Genomic DNA, 17,750 nt, shown 5'->3' with positions numbered 1-17,750 from the left:
AAAGTAGATTAAATAAATTTAATAAGTCTTACTACTTCCCAATAAATAAATTAAATACGTCTTACTTGTTCCCACTCCTTTTCAAAAAAGTAGTTTAAAACGAGGGCCCTTCACTCAACCTTTAACCTCAACCCCGCACGTCACATTGTGTTGTATCTGTGAATGTTGGTTGTGGCCAAATGATAGTTTTCTTTCATCCGTTTAGGTTCCACGGTGTTTGTTGGCTATATGTTTTCCACTGCCAGAAGGATGAAAATACAAAGTACAACGCTTGGACGTGGGCGACGACGTCACCGGTGAGTCCTTCCTTCCTATTTATTTACCTTCTAGGTGCTAGAGGCTAAGTGTTAGAAGCTAAGTGTTAGAGGCAAAAAATACGAACAACACAACACAATACGAACAACTCAACACAATATGAACAACTCAACACAATATGAACAACACAACAAAATACGAACAACACAACACAATACCAACAACACAATACGAACAACACAACACATTACGAACAACACAACACAATACGAACAACACAACGATACCGCACTGAACAACACGATACCGCACTGAACAACACGATACCGCACTGAACAACACGATACCGCACTGAACAACACGATACCGCACTGAACAACACGATACCGCACTGAACAACACGATACCGCACTGAACAACACGATACCGCACTGAACAACACGATACCGCACTGAACAACACGATACCGCACTGAACAACACCATGCCGCACTGAACAACACCATGCAGCACCGAACAACTCCATGCCGCACCGAACAACACCATGCCGCACTGAACAACACCATGCCGCACTGAACAACACGATACCGCACTGAACAACACGATACCGCACTGAACAACACGATACCGCACTGAACAACACGATACCGCACTGAACAACACGATACCGCACTGAACAACACCATGCCGCACTGAACAACACCATGCAGCACCGAACAACTCCATGCCGCACCGAACAACACCATGCCGCACTGAACAACACCATCCCGCACTGAACAACACCATGCCGCACTGAACAACACCATGCCGCACTGAACAACACAATGCCACACTGAACAACACCATGCCGCACTGAACAACACCATGCCGAACAACACCATGCCGCACTGAACAACACCATGCCGCACTGAACAACACCATCCCGCACTGAACAACACCATCCCGCACTGAACAACACCATCCCGCACTGAACAACACCATGCCGCACTGAACAACACCATGCCGCACTGAACAACACCATGCCGCACTGAACAACACCATGCCAAACTGAACAACACCATCCCGCACTGAACAACACCATCCCGCACTGAACAACACCATCCCGCACTGAACAACACCATCCCGCACTGAACAACACCATGCCGCACTGAACAACACCATGCCGCACTGAACTACACCATGCCGCACTGAACTACACCATGCCGCACTGAACAACACCATGCCGCACTGAACAACACCATGCCGCACTGAACAACACCATGCCGCACTGAACAACACCATGCCGCACTGAACAACACAATGCCGCACTGAACAACACCATGCCGCACTGAACAACACCATGCCGCACTGAACAACACCATGCCGCACTGAACAACACCATGCCGCACTGAACAACACCATGCCGCACTGAACAACACCATGCCGCACTGAACAACACCATGCCGCACTGAACAACATTATGCCCCACTGAACAACATTATACCGCACTGAACAACATTATGCCGCACTGAACAACATTATGCCGCACTGAACAACACCATGCCGCACTGAACAACATTATGCCGCACTGAACAACATTATGCCGCACTGAACACCATGCCGTACTGAACAACACCATGCCGCACTGAACAACACCATGCCGCACTGAACAACACCATGCCGCACTGAACAACACCATGCCGCACTGAACAACACCATGCCGCACTGAACAACACCATGCCGCACTGAACAACACCATCCCGCACTAAACAACACCATGCCGCACTGAACAACATTATGCCGCACTGAACAACATTATGCCGCACTGAACAACATTATGCCGCACTGAACAACATTATGCCGCACTGAACAACATCATGCCGCACTGAACAACACCATGCCGCACTGAACAACACCATGCCGCACTGAACAACACCATGCCGCACTGAACAACACCATGCCCCACTGAACAACATTACGCCGCACTGAACAATATTATGCCGCACTGAACAACACCATGCCGCACTGAACAACACCATGCCGCACTGAACAACACCATGCCGCACTGAACAACACCATGCCGCACTGAACAACACCATGCCGCACTGAACAACACCATGCCGCACTGAACAACACCATCCCGCACTGATCAACACCATGCCGCACTGAACAACACCATGCCGCACTGAACAACACCATGCCGCACTGAACAACACCATGCCGCACTGAACAACACCATGCCGCACTGAACAACACCATCCCGCACTAAACAACACCATACCGCACTGAACAACACCATGCCGCACTGAACAACACCATCCCGCACTGAACAACACCATGCCGCACTGAACAACACCATGCCGCACTGAACGACACCATGCCGCACTTAACAACACCATGCCGCACTGAACAACACCATGCCGCACTGAACAACAACATGCCGCACTGAACAACAACATGCCGCACTGAACAACACGACGCCGCACTGAACAACACTACGCCGCACAGAACAACACGACGCCGCACAGAATAACACAATACCGCACAGAACAACACCATGCCGCACAAACAGTTTTAGATAATATTACGTCGCAGTCATGCGACGCGGACATGACGTCAATAGGCGGAACTCACGGCAAAATTATAATCCGTGGGCGTGGCTTGCAACAGGAAGTAGGAAAGCGGCAATGCTGGCAAACAAGACACAGCGGTTAGTAACACGACGACTAACAAGACAAATATTTTTGTTTTCAGCTTGCAACTTGACCGTCTAGAGCGTACAAGGTAATTACAACTCATTGTTTTGAAAAATATGTTTTTTTGTAGCCCTGAAAAGCGAGGGAGTGTGGCATTTGGGAGGAACGTCGAACTCGGCGTCTGCTTCCAGCCACAGACGCCAAATTTCGACGATTATTTCGACTGGTCAACGTTTGTAAATTATTGCGTTGATTAAAAACTTTATTTAACGTTTCAGATATGCGGGTATTACACCGCGGAAATGACGTCAATAGGCTGAACTCTCGCCAAAATTCAAATCTGTGGGCGCAATGGCCTTGAGCGAGACAACGGATACAAACACGACGATTATCAACAGAAATATCTTTATTTTCTGCTTGCAAGTGGACCGTCTAGAGCGTACACGGTAAGTACAACTCATTGTGTTTAAAAACATTTACGTTTGTGTAGTTTGCGTTGCGTTGTATCTGTGAATGTTGGTTGAGGCTAAATGTTAATGTTTAATTTCCTTCCTTTAGGTTCTACGGTGTTTGTTGGCTGTATGTTTTCCACTGCAAGAAGAGGCTCGTATCATTGACCAGCAGGAGCTACAATGGTGAGTACCCCTTTCGTCGTCCATTTATGTTAAACTATGTTAAACCTATTTCATGTCTAACAGTACCCGATTTAACAAATAACCATAAATAAATACAGTGTGGGCAGTCAAGTTAACATATGTGATTATCCTGCCTAATATGTTTATCACAAATATGTCACTAATCACTAATATGTTTATTTGTTTATCACAACACCTTTGGACCTTCAGCAATCGATTATTTCCCTTCATCTACATAGAGACAGAACGATGGTGTCTTAAACATCTCATTCATTTCACCAAATAACTTCACGCAGGTGGATAACGGCCGTCTCGGTCACGCTATGTTGCGTGATGCAGTTTTGAAGAACCAAATGCATTTATTCAATGAATAAGTCAAGCTAGATCTATGTTTATGATGTTGTACGTTACGGTACCGATTGAAGTTGAGTCCGAAGCCAGTGGAAAACAGCGCTGCGTTTGTGCTCTCCAGGTACAAATGTTGTGATCTCTGACTGACGACCGGGCGAGACTCGAGTAAGAGATGTCCAAACGAGCTCCGGCAGGGCGGGTCAAGGCGGAGCGAACGGACGCCTTTCAGGCCGCCAATGACGAGCTGAGAGCCAAACTGATGGACGTCCAGTTAGAACTTCAGCAGGAGAAGAACAAGGTGAAAACCTCAACAGACAGACACTGCCTTCCTCCCTGCCTGCTTCCCTGCCTGCCTCCCTGCCTGCCTCCCTGCCTGCCTGCCTCCCTGCTTGCCTCCCTCCCGCCCTCCCTCCCTCCCTCCCTCCCAGTTTCCCCGATGTAGATTTGACATGCGTGTGCCATGACTGTGTCAGCCTACGTCAACAAATGCACCGAGGACGTCAGCACCACTAAGAATATCATCACCCGGGGCAACCAACGACCCTGGATGACTGAGGAGGTACGTCAAACGCTACGAGCGCGGAACTCTGCCTTCAAGTCTGGCGACAAGGAGACACTGAGGACAGCGAGAGCCAACTTGAACCGTGCCATCAGGGTAGCGAAGCGAGACCACAGTCGAAAAATTCAGGATCGTTTCCACGACGCCAACAACACCAGGAGTATGTGGCAAGGCATACGGGCGATTACAGACTACAACTCACCCTCCCCCCCCGGTGGGTGAAGTTGATGCTGACTTTCTAAATGGTCTAAATAACTTCTTTGGGAGGTTCGAGGCACTAAACGGCACTCCAGCAGTTAAAACTGTCCCCCATCAGGAAGAGGAGGTACTCTGCCTTGACTCCGCCGATGTGTTGAAGACCCTGATGAGAGTCAACCCCCGTAAGGCCCCTGGCCCCGACAACATTCCTGGGCGTGTGTTCAGGGAATGTGCAAGTCAGCTGGCTGGGGTCATCACAGACATTTTTAACACCTTGCTGGGCCAAGCCACAGTGCCAGCGTGCTTTAAGACTGCCTCCATCATTCCGGTGCCGAAGAAACCTCAAATCACCTCGTTTAATGATTACCGGCCTGTTGCACTGACTCCGGTCATGATGAAGTGCTTCGAAAGGCTGCTTAAAGATCACATCGTTTCCAGACTCCCCCCATTATTTGACCCGTTCCAGTTTGCCGACCGGCAAAACCGCTCCACTCAGGACGCCATCTCCTCCGTTCTTCAACTGAGCCTGGCTCACCTGGAGGAGAAGAACACCCATGTTCGGATGCTGTTCCTGGACTTCAGCTCAGCGTTTAACACCATCATCCCACAGCATCTAGTAGGAAAATTGGAACACCAGCAGCACCAAATTCCTGGGGGTCCACATCACAGAAGACCTCACCTGGACTATGAACACTACGGCACTGGTCAAGAGGGCACAGAAGCGCTTGTACTTCCTGCGGAGGATGAGGAGAGCCCACCTGCCCCCACCCATCATGAGGACGTTCTACAGGAGCACCATAGAGAGCATTCTGACAAGCTGACTCTCTGTGTGGTGTGGAGGCTGCACCGCCTCCGATTGGAAGAACGTGAGGCGAGTGGTGAGGACAGCAGAGAGGATCATAGGGGCTCCTCTTCCCTCCATTCAGGACATTTCATCTCAGCGCTGCATGTCCCGTGCCCGTAACATCATCAATGACCCATCACACCCCCACCATGGACTGTTCTCCCTCCTGCCCTCTGGGAAGAGGTTTCGCACAATCCGCTGCAGGTCCACCAGGTTCTGCAACAGCTTTTTCCCTGCTGTCATCAGACTGTTGAACACTAGAACTGTTGAGCTCTAAACTGAACTCTGCATCACACATTCACAGAACTGTACTTTATGACACTACGGACCTCTATCTTGCACTATCTCGCACTACCAACTTTACTGAACTTGTGTAAACCCTTTAAATAGAAGTTTAATACATGGTTTAGCATTCCTCTGCACACTCTTGAATACTGTTTTGCCTACTTGCACTATTGCATAATTAGCACTGCAAGTTTGTCTAAGTCTAAGTCATGTCAGGTCAGCTGTCTGGAGAGAGAGAGAAGTCAGGACCTGCGGGCGGAGCACCACCGTGCCACCGCCGCCATGACGGAACTCAAAAGCAAACTCCATGAGGAGAAGCAGAAAGAGTTAGCCGTTACCAGGGAGACATTACTGCGGCAGCATGAAATGGAGCTGATGAGAGTGATCAAAATCAAAGATGGAGAGATCCAGCGACTGAATGCCTTGGTTCTCAGCCTGAGGGACGGCTCCATGGACAAGGTGATCCGCTCAATCCGTGTCTGATTATCCGCACGCCACGTCGGGCTCCGATGCGGCCGCTACCGTATTGTGTAGCTTGTCCCCAGTAAGCGTCGCGGCGCTCCGTTGCGGTCTCAACGGCCCGGTGTGGCGCAATGTCTGCTCAGGTGAGGAGCGGGGGCGCTTTGCTGGCGGAGGTGGAGGAGACGCGGCGGTGTCGGGAGACCGAGCGGTGTCGCCTCCACCAGGAGCGCGGAAGAAGCCCTGGCAGCGGCCCAGCAGGCCTGGCAGTCCCGAGCGGCCAAGCTCCGATCGGCTCATCACCAGCATCGGGAGGAGCTGAGCCGAACCAAGAGAGACTGCGAGAGGGAGATCCGCCGACTGGTAGGACTGATCAGATGCGCGGTGCGTGGCTATGTTCCCAATTTCGTTGTATACCTGCAGTGCACTGACACCTAAGGCATTCTATTCTATTCTATTTCACAAGAAGAAAACGTCCGGTTGCTCGCTTCGCTTTTGTCACATCAATGGTGTTCTAGTCGATTCAAGATAAAAATTGGCCGGTTGCTCTCTTTGTTTTTGTCACAATTCTGGCAAATGAGTTTGCCCGCCTGCCTGAGCGCTCCCCGTTTGTACATCCAGATGGATGAGATCAAGCTGAAAGACAGAGCGGTTAGTGTTTTGGATAAAGCCCTGGGGCCGGCCACGTCCACCGCCTTCAGCTGCAGACTCAGGCTGCCGAGCAGCAGATCGCTGCCCTGAGGGATTCCCAAAGGGCGGGCCTAAACTACCCTGGAAGTGGGGTCAACGGCGCTACTAGCAATCCTCTTCATAGCGTAAGCCACCTCATCACACACTTGCAGTACGCATGACTTAGTTCGTTGCTGGAGGAAGGTAGCACAAAAACAGTTTTGAACTTTGAACGAGTGGTTGTGTGTGTGTGTTGCGGGGCGTTTTCAGTCTCAGGAGGATCGGGACACGCGAAGGTTTCATCTGAAAATCGCTGAGCTCAGCGCAGTCATCAGGAAACTGGAGGATCGAAACGCCCTGCTTTCTGAAGAGCGCAATGAACTGGTAATTTATTGACGGCACGCTTGAAGGTTTGCGCTACGTTTGATGCGCGCCATCCAGCGAGGCACCCATTGCGCTTGCTTATTAGTTGAGCGGCGCGGCGAGTCGGTTGCCTGGTAGATGTCTTTTATTGGAAGCCAAAGCCACGATTCCGTTCAAACCGATGCAAAAGGAATGGATACGTTCTGGCCCGCGTGTTGTGCGTCTTTCGCATCCCGCACTTCATGCTTGCAGCTTAAGCGACTGAGAGAAACAGAAAGCCAGTTTCTGCCACTCCTGTACAAAAACAAACGCCTGAGCAGGAAGAATGAAGAACGGTGTGCGAGGAGGCAGAAGCGGGGCAAGCGCGGAGGCGTCCGGGCCAGGCTGGCGGCCAACCCAGCGCGACCGGCGGTGCCCTCCATTCTTCTGGCGAATGTTCGATCGCTGGACAACAAAATGGATTACGTTCGCCTGCTGAGGTCTACGAACCGGACGGTGCGGAACTGCTGTGTGCTCGTGTTCACCGAGACCTGGTTGAGTGACAACATTCCGGACTCTGCAGTGCATCTGGAGCGGCTAGCGTGCTATCGGGCGGACCGTGCCATTGTACGAGGCGGAAAGTCGCGTGGAGGTGGAATATGCGTCTACATCCGAGAAGAATGGTGCCGGGACTCTGTGGTGGTATGTAAGCACTGCTCGCCGCTTGTGGAGTTTGTGATCATTAAGTGCCGTCCTTTTTATCTGCCGAGGGAATTTACCGCGATTCTGCTAGTCGCGGTATACATCCCGCCTTCCAACATCGAAGGAGACAGGTTGGTGAACTGTACCAGGCTGTCAGTGAACAGCAAACAGCGCACCCTGACAGTTTCACCATCTTCGCTGGAGACTTCAATCATGCCAACCTGAAGTCTGTTTTCCCGAGGCTTCACCAGCATGTTCCTTTTCCGACACGTGGCGACAGCTTCCTGGACCTAGTCTACTCGGCGCAAAAGGGAGCTTTCAAAGCCACCCCCCTCCCCCATCTGGGGCTTTCTGACCATCTCACCGTTTTGCTTTTGCCCGCATACAGACAATTGGTAAAGGCATCCAGGCCGGTTCGGAGGCAGGTTCGAGTGTGGCCTGAGGGTGCCTCCGATGCACTTCGTGACTGCTTTGACACCACTGACTGGGACTTGTTTAAGCAGGCAGCCACCTACAACGATTGGACGGACATAGAGGAGTATACTGACTCTGTTACCTCTTACATCACGAAGTGCATCGATGATGTGAATTGCTCGAAATCCGTCGTCACTCGCGCGAACTGGAAGCCGTGGCTGACGGGGGCTGTCCTCAGACTGTTGAGGGCCAGAGACAAGGCTTTCAGAGCGGGGGATGAGGCTGGCTTGAGGACAGCGAGGGCCGACCTGTCCCGAGGCATCAAAGAAGCGAAGAAGGCGTTCTCGTGCAAGGTCTCCACCCACTTCAAGGACAGCAAGGACGCACGTAGCCTTTGGCGGGGCATTCAGACCATCACGGACTACAAGCCCGCGCCGAGGAGCTGTGAGGGCGACGTCCGTCTGCTGAACGATCTGAACCGCTTCTTTGCTCGCTTCGACGCCCAGAACAGCACTTGCCCGCTGAAGACCACTCCCCCCCCACACGAGCAGCCCCTTCGCCTCTCTGCCGACGGTGTGAGGAGGGCGCTTGCCGCTATTGACACCCGTAAGGCGGCGGGCCCTGACAACATCCCGGGTCGAGGGCTGACGGACTGCGCTGGGGAGCTGTCGGGTGTCTTCACGGACATCTTTAACGTTTCCCTGCAGCAGGCCATCGTCCCCTCGTGTTTCAAGGCTGCCACCATCGTTCCTGTGCCGAAGAAACCTGCACCGTCCTGCTTCAATGACTACCGCCCTGTGGCACTGACGCCCATCCATCATGAAGTGCTTTGAGCGGCTGGTCATGGAGCACATCAAGTCCGTTCTCCCCCCCACCATTGACCCTTTTCAGTTTGCGTACCGTGCCAAGCGGTCCTCTGAGGATGTCATCTGCTCTGCCCTCCACTCGGCCCTCACCCATCTGGAGAGAAATGACTCATATGTGAGGTTGCTGTTTGTGGACTTCAGCTCTGCCTTCAACACCATTGTGCCGCAGCGACTCATCTGCAAACTCGACGAGCTGGGCCTCAGTACCTCCCTCTGCAACTGGATACTGGACTTCCTCTGTCAGAGGCCTCAGGTGGTGCGTGTTGGCGACAAAATCTCCGCCAGCATCACGCTGAGCACGGGGGCCCCCCAGGGCTGCGTGCTCAGTCCATTACTCTTCACCCTGCTGACGCATGACTGCACTGCGACCTACAGCGACAACCGCATAGTGAAGTTTGTTGATGACACGACTCTGGTGGGTCTCATCACGAAGGGCGACGAGACTCGGTACAGGTCGGAAGTTGACCTTCTGACCACGTGGTGCAAGGACAACAACCTCCTGCTGAACGTTAATAAGACCAAGGAAATCATTGTTGACTTCCGGAAGGGTCACACAACACACCTGCCGCTGATCATCGACGGTGCTGTGGTGGAGAGGGTGAGCTGCACCAAGTTCCTGGGGGTGCACATCAGTGAGGACCTCTCCTGGTCCGCAAACACCTCGTCACTGGCAAAGAAAGCTCAGCGCCGCCTGTACTTCCTGCGGAAGCTCAGGCGTGCATGTGCTCCTCAGGCAGTCCTGTCTACATTCTACCATGGCACTATTGAGAGCGTCATCACCAGTTGCATCGCTGTCTGGGGTGGTAACTGCACTGAACAGAACTTGAAGGCCCTGCAGCGCATAGTGAATACGGCTGGTAAGATTATTGGTGCTTCGCTCCCCTCCCTGAAGGACATTTACACCTCCCATCTCGCCCGCAAGGCAACCTCGATTGCCAGAGATGTGAGTCACCCGGCTCACTCTTTGTTTGACCTTCTGCCCTCTGGGAAGAGGTACAGGAGCCTGCGCTCCCGCACCACCAGACTTGCCAACAGCTTCTTTCCCCAGGCTGTTAGGGCCCTGAACTCGCTACCCCCTTCTGCGTAGCGTGTGGCACTGTTGCGCTATTTTCGGGAATGTCTGCTGTACGCGCACTTGCTCCTTTTTTTCTGCTCCTCTTATTTATTTATTTATTGTTGTGTTATTTATTCATTATTTATTCAGCACGCTTTTGTTATACTTGTTTACTTGTTTGTCTGTTGTGAGCCATGTCTTGTCACCGTGGGATAGGGGGGAACGAAATTTCGGTTTCTTTGTGTGTCTTTGGCATGTGGAGAAATTGACAATAAAGCTGACTTTGACTTTGACTTTGACTTTGGTGCTGTGTCGCCTTGAAAACAAAGTGCGCTTTGTCACCCAGGAGAACGAGGAGATGGCAAGCTTGGTAAGTCGACGCGGACAACGGCGGCGTGCCAACAGAGTCCACTGCATTTGTGTTCCACAGAGAAGGCCTAGTTCGCTCAATGACCTGGACCGCGGTTGCGGCCAGCAGGACGGTGAAATGGAGTTCCTTCAAGTTGTGGAGCAGCGGCACATCATCGACGACTTGTCCAAGGTCTTCAGGCAGGCAACTCGGTGCACGTACGGCAGCGCCGCGCTCGCTCGCTGTCGCCAGGAAACCTTTTCCGTCCAAAAAATTGGCCCCTTAAATTCCGACCTTTCAAGCAGGAGCATTGTGCGCACGCGTTTGAACACGCCTTAGACTTGTTTTGCCATTTTCAGCAGTTTAAAGCTCCCGTTTTGTCAGCGCCTTTGCCACTCGCTGTGCGCTGAAAACGACGGACTCGCCCGGCTGCTCAGCCCGTCAACCATGAGCCGCGAGCGCGACGTCATTGTCCGTAGGCAGCTAGTGGCAAAATGCACCCTGTTAGAGTTGCGCTCGCTCCAACTTATTTTGCAAGAACCACACGGGAGACAAGTAAGTTCTTTTGGACACCTGCAGGTGGAGAGTCCATCCGTTGTACGAATGAAGTCTGACTCTCGGCTCCTGCACGAGCATTTTTATTAAGAGAAACAGGGTGGGTGTAAGAGTGGATTGAATAGAGAAAGCCCTTGACCTCTAGTCAAAACATAGCAAGGGATGTTTTACGACTTTGTGTAGGAAGGGATAAGCGATAGGGATAAATAAGGGATAAATAATATTATTTATTACAGGTTGCAGTCAAAGTCAAAGCAACATAATCATACGATAAAGATAATCTGGAAAACCCTGACACACCCTGTAGTTGTCACTTTTGGAAACGACTAGCGTCCCTCCAATCATCGCCGGTGACGGGTTTTTCAGGCTCTGGAGACAGGAGCTCATGTCAGAAATGTCATCGTGAGTCGCGTTTGTTTCTGCGCCGGAGCCGTTCGTTCCCTTTGCATCCAAAGAATCTCAAAGGCGGATTATTTGTGTCGACAGGAGAGAGATTTGCTGCTACGATACCGACGTCGAGAATCTCTGAGGAGGAACAAAGCGTGAGGTCCTGCAAGGTGAGTCTGTTTGTTTGCGGCTGCTTGGTGTTGCGCAAGATGAAATGGCCTTTTTCTCGCTATCGTTCCTCTCGTCGATTCATCGTGAGGTGTCGCTTCAGTTTGTTCAGAGAGATGTTTGCTTCCGCGCCCGCAGGTCATCGAAACATTTTACGGCTACGACGAAGACGTGTTGGTGGACTCGGACGGATCGTCCTTGTCTTTTCACACCGACAGAACCCCCGACACGGAACCCGAAGAGGTAGCCCGCCATTTCTGCCAGCGTATTGGCGCCAAACATTCCTCTTCAGCCTGGAATCAGACTCGTCTTTGCGTCGCGGGTGCTTTGTCGCCGGTCTGACTGATTCTGGTACTAGTGCTGTGTTGCATTGGTGTGTGCATGAGGAGGCGGAGCTTCGCTACCGCCAGCTGACGCAAGAATATCAAGCGCTGCAACGAGCCTACGCTCTGCTAGCCCAGACCAGCGGAGGGGACTACGACGCCGAGAAGGAGATCAAGGTGGCGCCCCTTCCCGCAACCCCCGGCCGGGTCGCAGCCTCCCCGTTCTCACCCAGCCTCGGGTGTTCTCTGGTCTGAAAGGAGGAGGAGGAGCCTCCCTCCTCCTCCTTTCAGACCAGAGAAAAGCTGATGGTAGAAATGGGTCACTATCAAAGCAGAGTAGCAGATCTGGAGTCAGCGCTGAAGCAACAAGGACAGGTAAGGTCATCAATGAGCACACCTTTTTCTCAGACAAAATAGCTACATTCTTCAGTCACTCATTCGTCTGGCATTACTGGACCAACCCCCCCCCCTGAACGTGGCTGGGAAAATGCGGAGAAAGGCAAATGTCGTTTTCCAGTCAACCAAAGAATTTGTGGATGAAAATGACACAACATTCCAAAGCTGTCCACGCGTTTGTCTCTTCTAGAATGTCAAGTGGGTGGAGGAGAAGCAGCTGCTGCGTCAGAGCAATCAGCAGTTGGCCGAAAAGGTGACGGAAAGAAAGGCGCTGGGCGGAGTCGCTTGGCGTCACACCCGTCGGGAAGCCCCACAGATGAGGTCTTTTCAGGTCAGGCGGATGGAGGCGGAAGAAGCGCGTCTGAAAGAGCACATCCAGGATATCCGAGACCAAAACGAACTGCTTGAGTTCCGCATCCTGGAGCTGGAGGTGGGAAGACTCGCACAAGCGTGTTGAGGCCAGAGATGTGACAGACGGACGGACGGACGGATGCATGCCTCTGCCTTTCAGGAGAGGGAGTGGCGCTCCCCCGTCTTGAAGTTTCTGCAAGTCCGTTTCCCAGACGGCCTCAGCCCTTTGCAGATCTACTGCGAGGCCGAGGGCGTGAGCGTACGTAAGGCGTCCCTCGCAACCCTAACCTTAACCCGAGGTCCCAGAACACCTTACATTGCTCCTTGCGCCTTTCCCCCGGACATCGTCATCAGTGATCTGATGAAGAAGCTGGACATCCTGGGCGATAACGCCGTAAGTGTATGTCGAACTCCTTATGTTCGCACTCCACGAGACTCGGCGGCTCAAATGTGACTTTTGGAAGGCTTTGCGCTGAAAGAAGCTTATTGACGCTGTGCCTTTGGGCTCTTGCAGAATCTCACCAACGAGGAGCAGGTGGTCGTGATTCACGCCAGGACCCTTCTCACCCTAGCCGAGAAGGTAACGCGCACGTCCACGCACGCTCTCGCATTCTGCTTATGTGACAGCAGCCTTTCCTCAGTGGTTAGAATACATCAAAGTGACCAAGTCAGCAATTTACAGGAAATGATGGACATTGAAAGTGAGAAGGTAGACAGACACGCGACATCAGCCAAGGGGAACTCCGGCAATGTGCCCCAACAATTCTGACTTTGAGCTGTGCTAGGATATGTTCTGTAAGCAGAAGGGCTACCTGGATGAAGAGTTGGACTTCAGGAAGCGTTCCATGGACCAGGCTCATAAGGTAAGCCACCCTCAAATCTCCCGCCGGACCACTGATGGACGAGGATTGCGGCCCAGAGGATCCTGGAGCTGGAGGCCATGTTGTACGAGGCGCTACCGCAGCGGGACTGCCCCGCCACGGACGGCGAAAAAGCCAGCCACGCTGCCGTGAATGACGTGCTGACGGCGGATCAGAGAGAAGAGCTTAGGAGCGCCGTGGACCAATGGAAGCGAGCCCTGATGTGCGAGTTGAGGGAGCGCGACGCTTGCATCCTCCAAGATAGAATGGATCTGCTGCACAGCGCGCAACAGGTAAGGGCCCAAAGCCAGCTCGGCACTTACTTGCACGCTTACTGGCTTTTGAAGGCCACTTTCCATTTGTCCGTCCTAGAGGAACAAAGAGCTGAAAGAATTCATCGAAGCTCAGAAGAGACAAATCAAACAATTGGAGGAGAAGTTTCTGTTTCTCTTTCTAGTCTTCTCCTTGGCCTTCATTCTGTGGCCCTAACACCAGCTGGTGAGTGAGCTCCAGCGGCACCGCACTCGACACCTCCGATACACTGTCAGCCGGTCTCAGACGTTGGCAGACGCTCCGATGCCGACGTATACCCCCCGCCACGGTGACAGAGGCACCGCGTCACACTGGCGCTCATCCAATCAGAAGGCAGGAAAGGCAAATTCACATGCAGGGCACTCTTGAACCAGAAGAGAGCGCCACAAAAAACGGTTGTTGCCCCAAACGCGCACTAAAAAGGGTCAGAATAACAAGAGTCCCACCGGCCAGCCGGGGCCACCCGTCCATCCATTTCTTCAGGGGGGAAAAAAATTGGAGTCACCGGTGAGTACATTTTGCATTTAGCTCTGCTTTTCTGCTTCTGTCTTCAAGTGTGTGGCATCCTGCGACCAAAGATTCAGCCAACCCCAAAGCGGTTGACCTCAACGTCCCACCACCATGCCGACCAGAGCAGGTGACGTGATGCTTTGGACATCCTTCCGTCTCAGATGCCCAAAAGTACTCTTTGCCACATCTGCGGCAATACGGTGTCTTTTCAAAGGTGCAAATAAATCCAGCGTGGGCGGAACACGCACGTCTTCGTTTTTTCCCGCTTTGTTTGTGTGACAGCTGTTGTGAAAATTTTATACAAATAAAGTTGTACAGGTTTGGCCAAGCCGCAATTCCTGAACCGCATGCGGCTCTTTGCTTGGATTCATGCGGCCCTTTTATGTTCATATCAACATTTGTGTGTGTGTGTGTGGGGTGTGGGGGGAGGGGTTGTGCGTGTTGGCTTCACTTGAGTTCAATTTGGTATTTTGGTCAAAAGCGCATGTGGTGAAATTCCACAAAGTAGGATGGGCAAACACATTCCAGTAAACTATTAGTGTCAATTGGGCTCTCAAAATGGCAGGGAAAAGATGCACAGCAAAACGGCAATATTTAGATGAACACAGGACGTTTTTATCAGAGTGGGACAGTTTCTATTTTTTGTTGAACGTGATGGCAAACCATTCTGCCTGATATGTCAGACCTCAGCGCATTTCAAAGATTCAAATCTTCAGCGCCATGCACTTCAGCTCACTCCATGGCTAACATTGATCAGGCGTCGAACCTGCAACATCATGCTTAAGAGGTGGACATGCTAACCAGTGCGCCATTATGTCAACGCATAATAACTAAGTCTACTGATCAAAACAGCGGTTACTATATGACGTCGCTACGTGGTCAAGTGACGCAGACAAGACATCAATGGACGGACCTTCCTCCGAAATTAGAATCCGTGGGCAGAGTTAACTTGTTTAAAAGGGAGTGGGCAGAAGAAATATTTAATTTATTTAAATCTATTTTGAGTGCACATCATTATGCCAATGCATAACAACTGTAAATCTACTAAACAAAACAGCGGTTGCTATATGACATCTGCCACGTTGTGGTCACGTGACAGACGTGACGTCGATGGGCGAAACTTCCGCCGGAATTCAAATCCGCGGGGAGAGTTAACTTGTTTAAAAGGGAGTGGGCAGAAGAATTATTTAATTTATTCAAATCCATTTGGAATGTGCGCCATTATGTCAATGCATAACAACTTTAAGTCTACTAAACAAAACAGCGGTTTCTATATGACGTCTGCCACGTCGTGGTCACGTGACGCGGACGTGACGTCGACGCCTACTTTACATCCCACCGATCACAGGACCCCTCGGCTGCATAACCGCGCCCCCTTCCCAACCAATCGGATTTGCTATACGCGAAAACGACGCCAATGGGCGGGCTCTTCCGCCAGAATTTAAATCCGTGGGCGTGGCTCGCAACAGGAAGTAGGAAAATGGCGATGTTGACAAAGACACAGCGGATGGTAACATACGACTAACGAGAGAAATATTTTTATTTTCTGCTTGCAACTGGACCGTCCAGAGCGTACACGGTAAGTACAACTCATCGTTTTTAAAAAGAAGTACTTTTGTTGCCCTGTAAAGCGAGTGAGTGTGGCGTTTGGGGGGAACGTCGAATTTCGACGATTATTTCGACTGGTCAACGGTTGTAAATGATTGCGTTGATTAAAAACTTTATTTAACTCTACTCTTAACTTTGCCGTTTCAGATATGTGGGTATTATGTCATGTGGTCGCGTTTATTTTTCCAGTTTTTTGTCTCGTCGATTGTCGTAACTTTACTTCCGGTTTTATTTTGTCATCCCTTCCGTTTCAGTTCGTGTTTCCTTCCTCGGTGTTTGGTTGTCTTGTCTTCCCTGATCCCGATTGTGTGCACCTGCGTAATTGACACTAATTGTCATCACCTGTGTCCCCGCCCTTTTGTGTGTATTTAGTCCATGTCTTTCCCTTGTCTTGTGCCAGTGTGTCTTGCCTCGTCCCGACCACCAGCGATCCCTTGATGTCCGAGCTCTCTGTAAGAACCCTCCTTTTTGTCTCGCCACCGAGCGACGCTTTTGTTTGTGCCTTGGTCCCCATCGCCTTTTTGTCTCGCCCCAGTGCGACGCCTTTGGTTGGTACTTTTTGCTACGTGTTTTCCCTCGTAAGAGGCGTTTTGATTTGTACTTTTAGCCTTTTGACTCGCCTCAGTGCGACACCTTTTGTTTGTACTTTTTGCCACGTGTTTTCCCTCGCAAGAGGCGATTTGATTTGTACTTTTGCTCAGTGTGCTTGCTGGAATAAATCCCAGAAAGAAACGACTCTGCATCCGGGTCCTCCGTCTTGTCCCCTGCCTGACAGTACACACTGGCCAGTCATGGACTCGGCAGAGTCGGAGCACCTGTGCGCCGCAGTGCGTTCCCATGCCTCACAGCTCGCCCAGCACCAGAAGCAAGTGGGCGACTTGGGGAAAGAAATCCGAGGAATCGCTAAGTGTCAAGAAGAATTCAGAGGAGCGGTCGCCACCCAAGTAGCACAGCTGGGCCAGCAAATGCAGGACGTGCTCTCGCTCTTGAACGCGGGACCAGCAGCGACTTCCAGTACACCCGCTGCTTCCTCAGTCACTCCCCTTGCCATAGCTCCCATGACCGGCGGTGCCAGACTGGCTCCTCCAGAGCGCTACTCTGGGGAACCCGGCCTTAGCCGGGCATTTATTACAGAATGCGGGATGCATTTTGAGAGGGCCCCAGCAGAGTTCCCCACCGAGCGCTCCAAGGTGGCCTACATGGTTTCATACCTGACGGGAAGGGCCCGCACGTGGGCCACCGCGGAATGGGCCAGGGATTCCGTCTCCTGTCACTCTCTCCCCGCTTTCATCAAGGCTCTGCGAACGGTGTTCGATCCAATCTCCGCTGACCGAGAAAAGACTCGCCAACTCTGTCAGATAGTCCAGGGACAAGACACCGTCGGGGACTACGCCATCCGGTTCCGCACGCTGGCCGCGGAGTGCGGTTGGAACGTGACGGCACTATATGACATCTTCCTCCGGGGCCTCTCTAGGTCCATACAGGATCAGCTAATCCCCTTAGACCTTCCCACCGACCTCGACGCCCTCATCGCTCTGGCTATCCGCACTGACAACCGGGTGCAAGAGTGGAGGAAGCACCGAAGCAGGAACACCCCCGCCTTCGTCCCAGTAGCCGGCCCTGA

General features: G+C 51.9%; 1 protein-coding gene and 2 long non-coding RNA genes across 3 annotated transcripts; all 3 read left to right on the top strand.

Annotated features, from left to right (window-relative positions):
* Positions 1 to 218: 218 nt before the first annotated feature.
* LOC137839972 (uncharacterized) lies at positions 219 to 3,355 on the top strand. Its single transcript, XR_011086358.1, has 3 exons — positions 219 to 296; positions 2,988 to 3,017; positions 3,208 to 3,355. It is a non-coding gene; the product is annotated as an uncharacterized lncRNA (long non-coding RNA).
* Positions 3,356 to 3,467: 112 nt separating this feature from the next.
* On the top strand, positions 3,468 to 5,276 carry LOC137839979 (uncharacterized). The gene is made up of 3 exons (XR_011086370.1): positions 3,468 to 3,564; positions 4,037 to 4,213; positions 4,389 to 5,276. It is a non-coding gene; the product is annotated as an uncharacterized lncRNA (long non-coding RNA).
* Positions 5,277 to 13,262: 7,986 nt separating this feature from the next.
* Positions 13,263 to 14,830, top strand: LOC125993452 (janus kinase and microtubule-interacting protein 3-like). The gene is made up of 3 exons (XM_068649793.1): positions 13,263 to 13,989; positions 14,069 to 14,194; positions 14,564 to 14,830. The coding sequence occupies exons 1-2, from the start codon at positions 13,777 to 13,779 to the stop codon at positions 14,183 to 14,185; spliced, it is 330 nt and encodes a 109-aa protein (XP_068505894.1). The 5' UTR covers positions 13,263 to 13,776; the 3' UTR covers positions 14,186 to 14,194; positions 14,564 to 14,830.
* The last annotated feature ends 2,920 nt before the right edge of the window (positions 14,831 to 17,750 follow it).

This window comes from Syngnathus scovelli, unplaced genomic scaffold (assembly GCF_024217435.2).
Source record: "Syngnathus scovelli strain Florida unplaced genomic scaffold, RoL_Ssco_1.2 HiC_scaffold_29, whole genome shotgun sequence".
NCBI classification, from domain to species: Eukaryota; Metazoa; Chordata; class Actinopteri; order Syngnathiformes; family Syngnathidae; genus Syngnathus; species Syngnathus scovelli.
The sequence above is the reverse complement of the archived record's forward strand: the minus strand, read 5'-3'. Positions and strand labels throughout refer to the sequence as shown.

Coding starts and splice junctions, on each gene's coding strand:
- LOC125993452 (XM_068649793.1), top strand. CDS start 13,777: ATGTTGTACGAGGCGCTACCGCAGCGGGACTGCCCCGCCACGGACGGC. Junction 13,990..14,068: donor TGCTGCACAGCGCGCAACAG/GTAAGGGCCCAA, acceptor TGTCCGTCCTAG/AGGAACAAAGAGCTGAAAGA.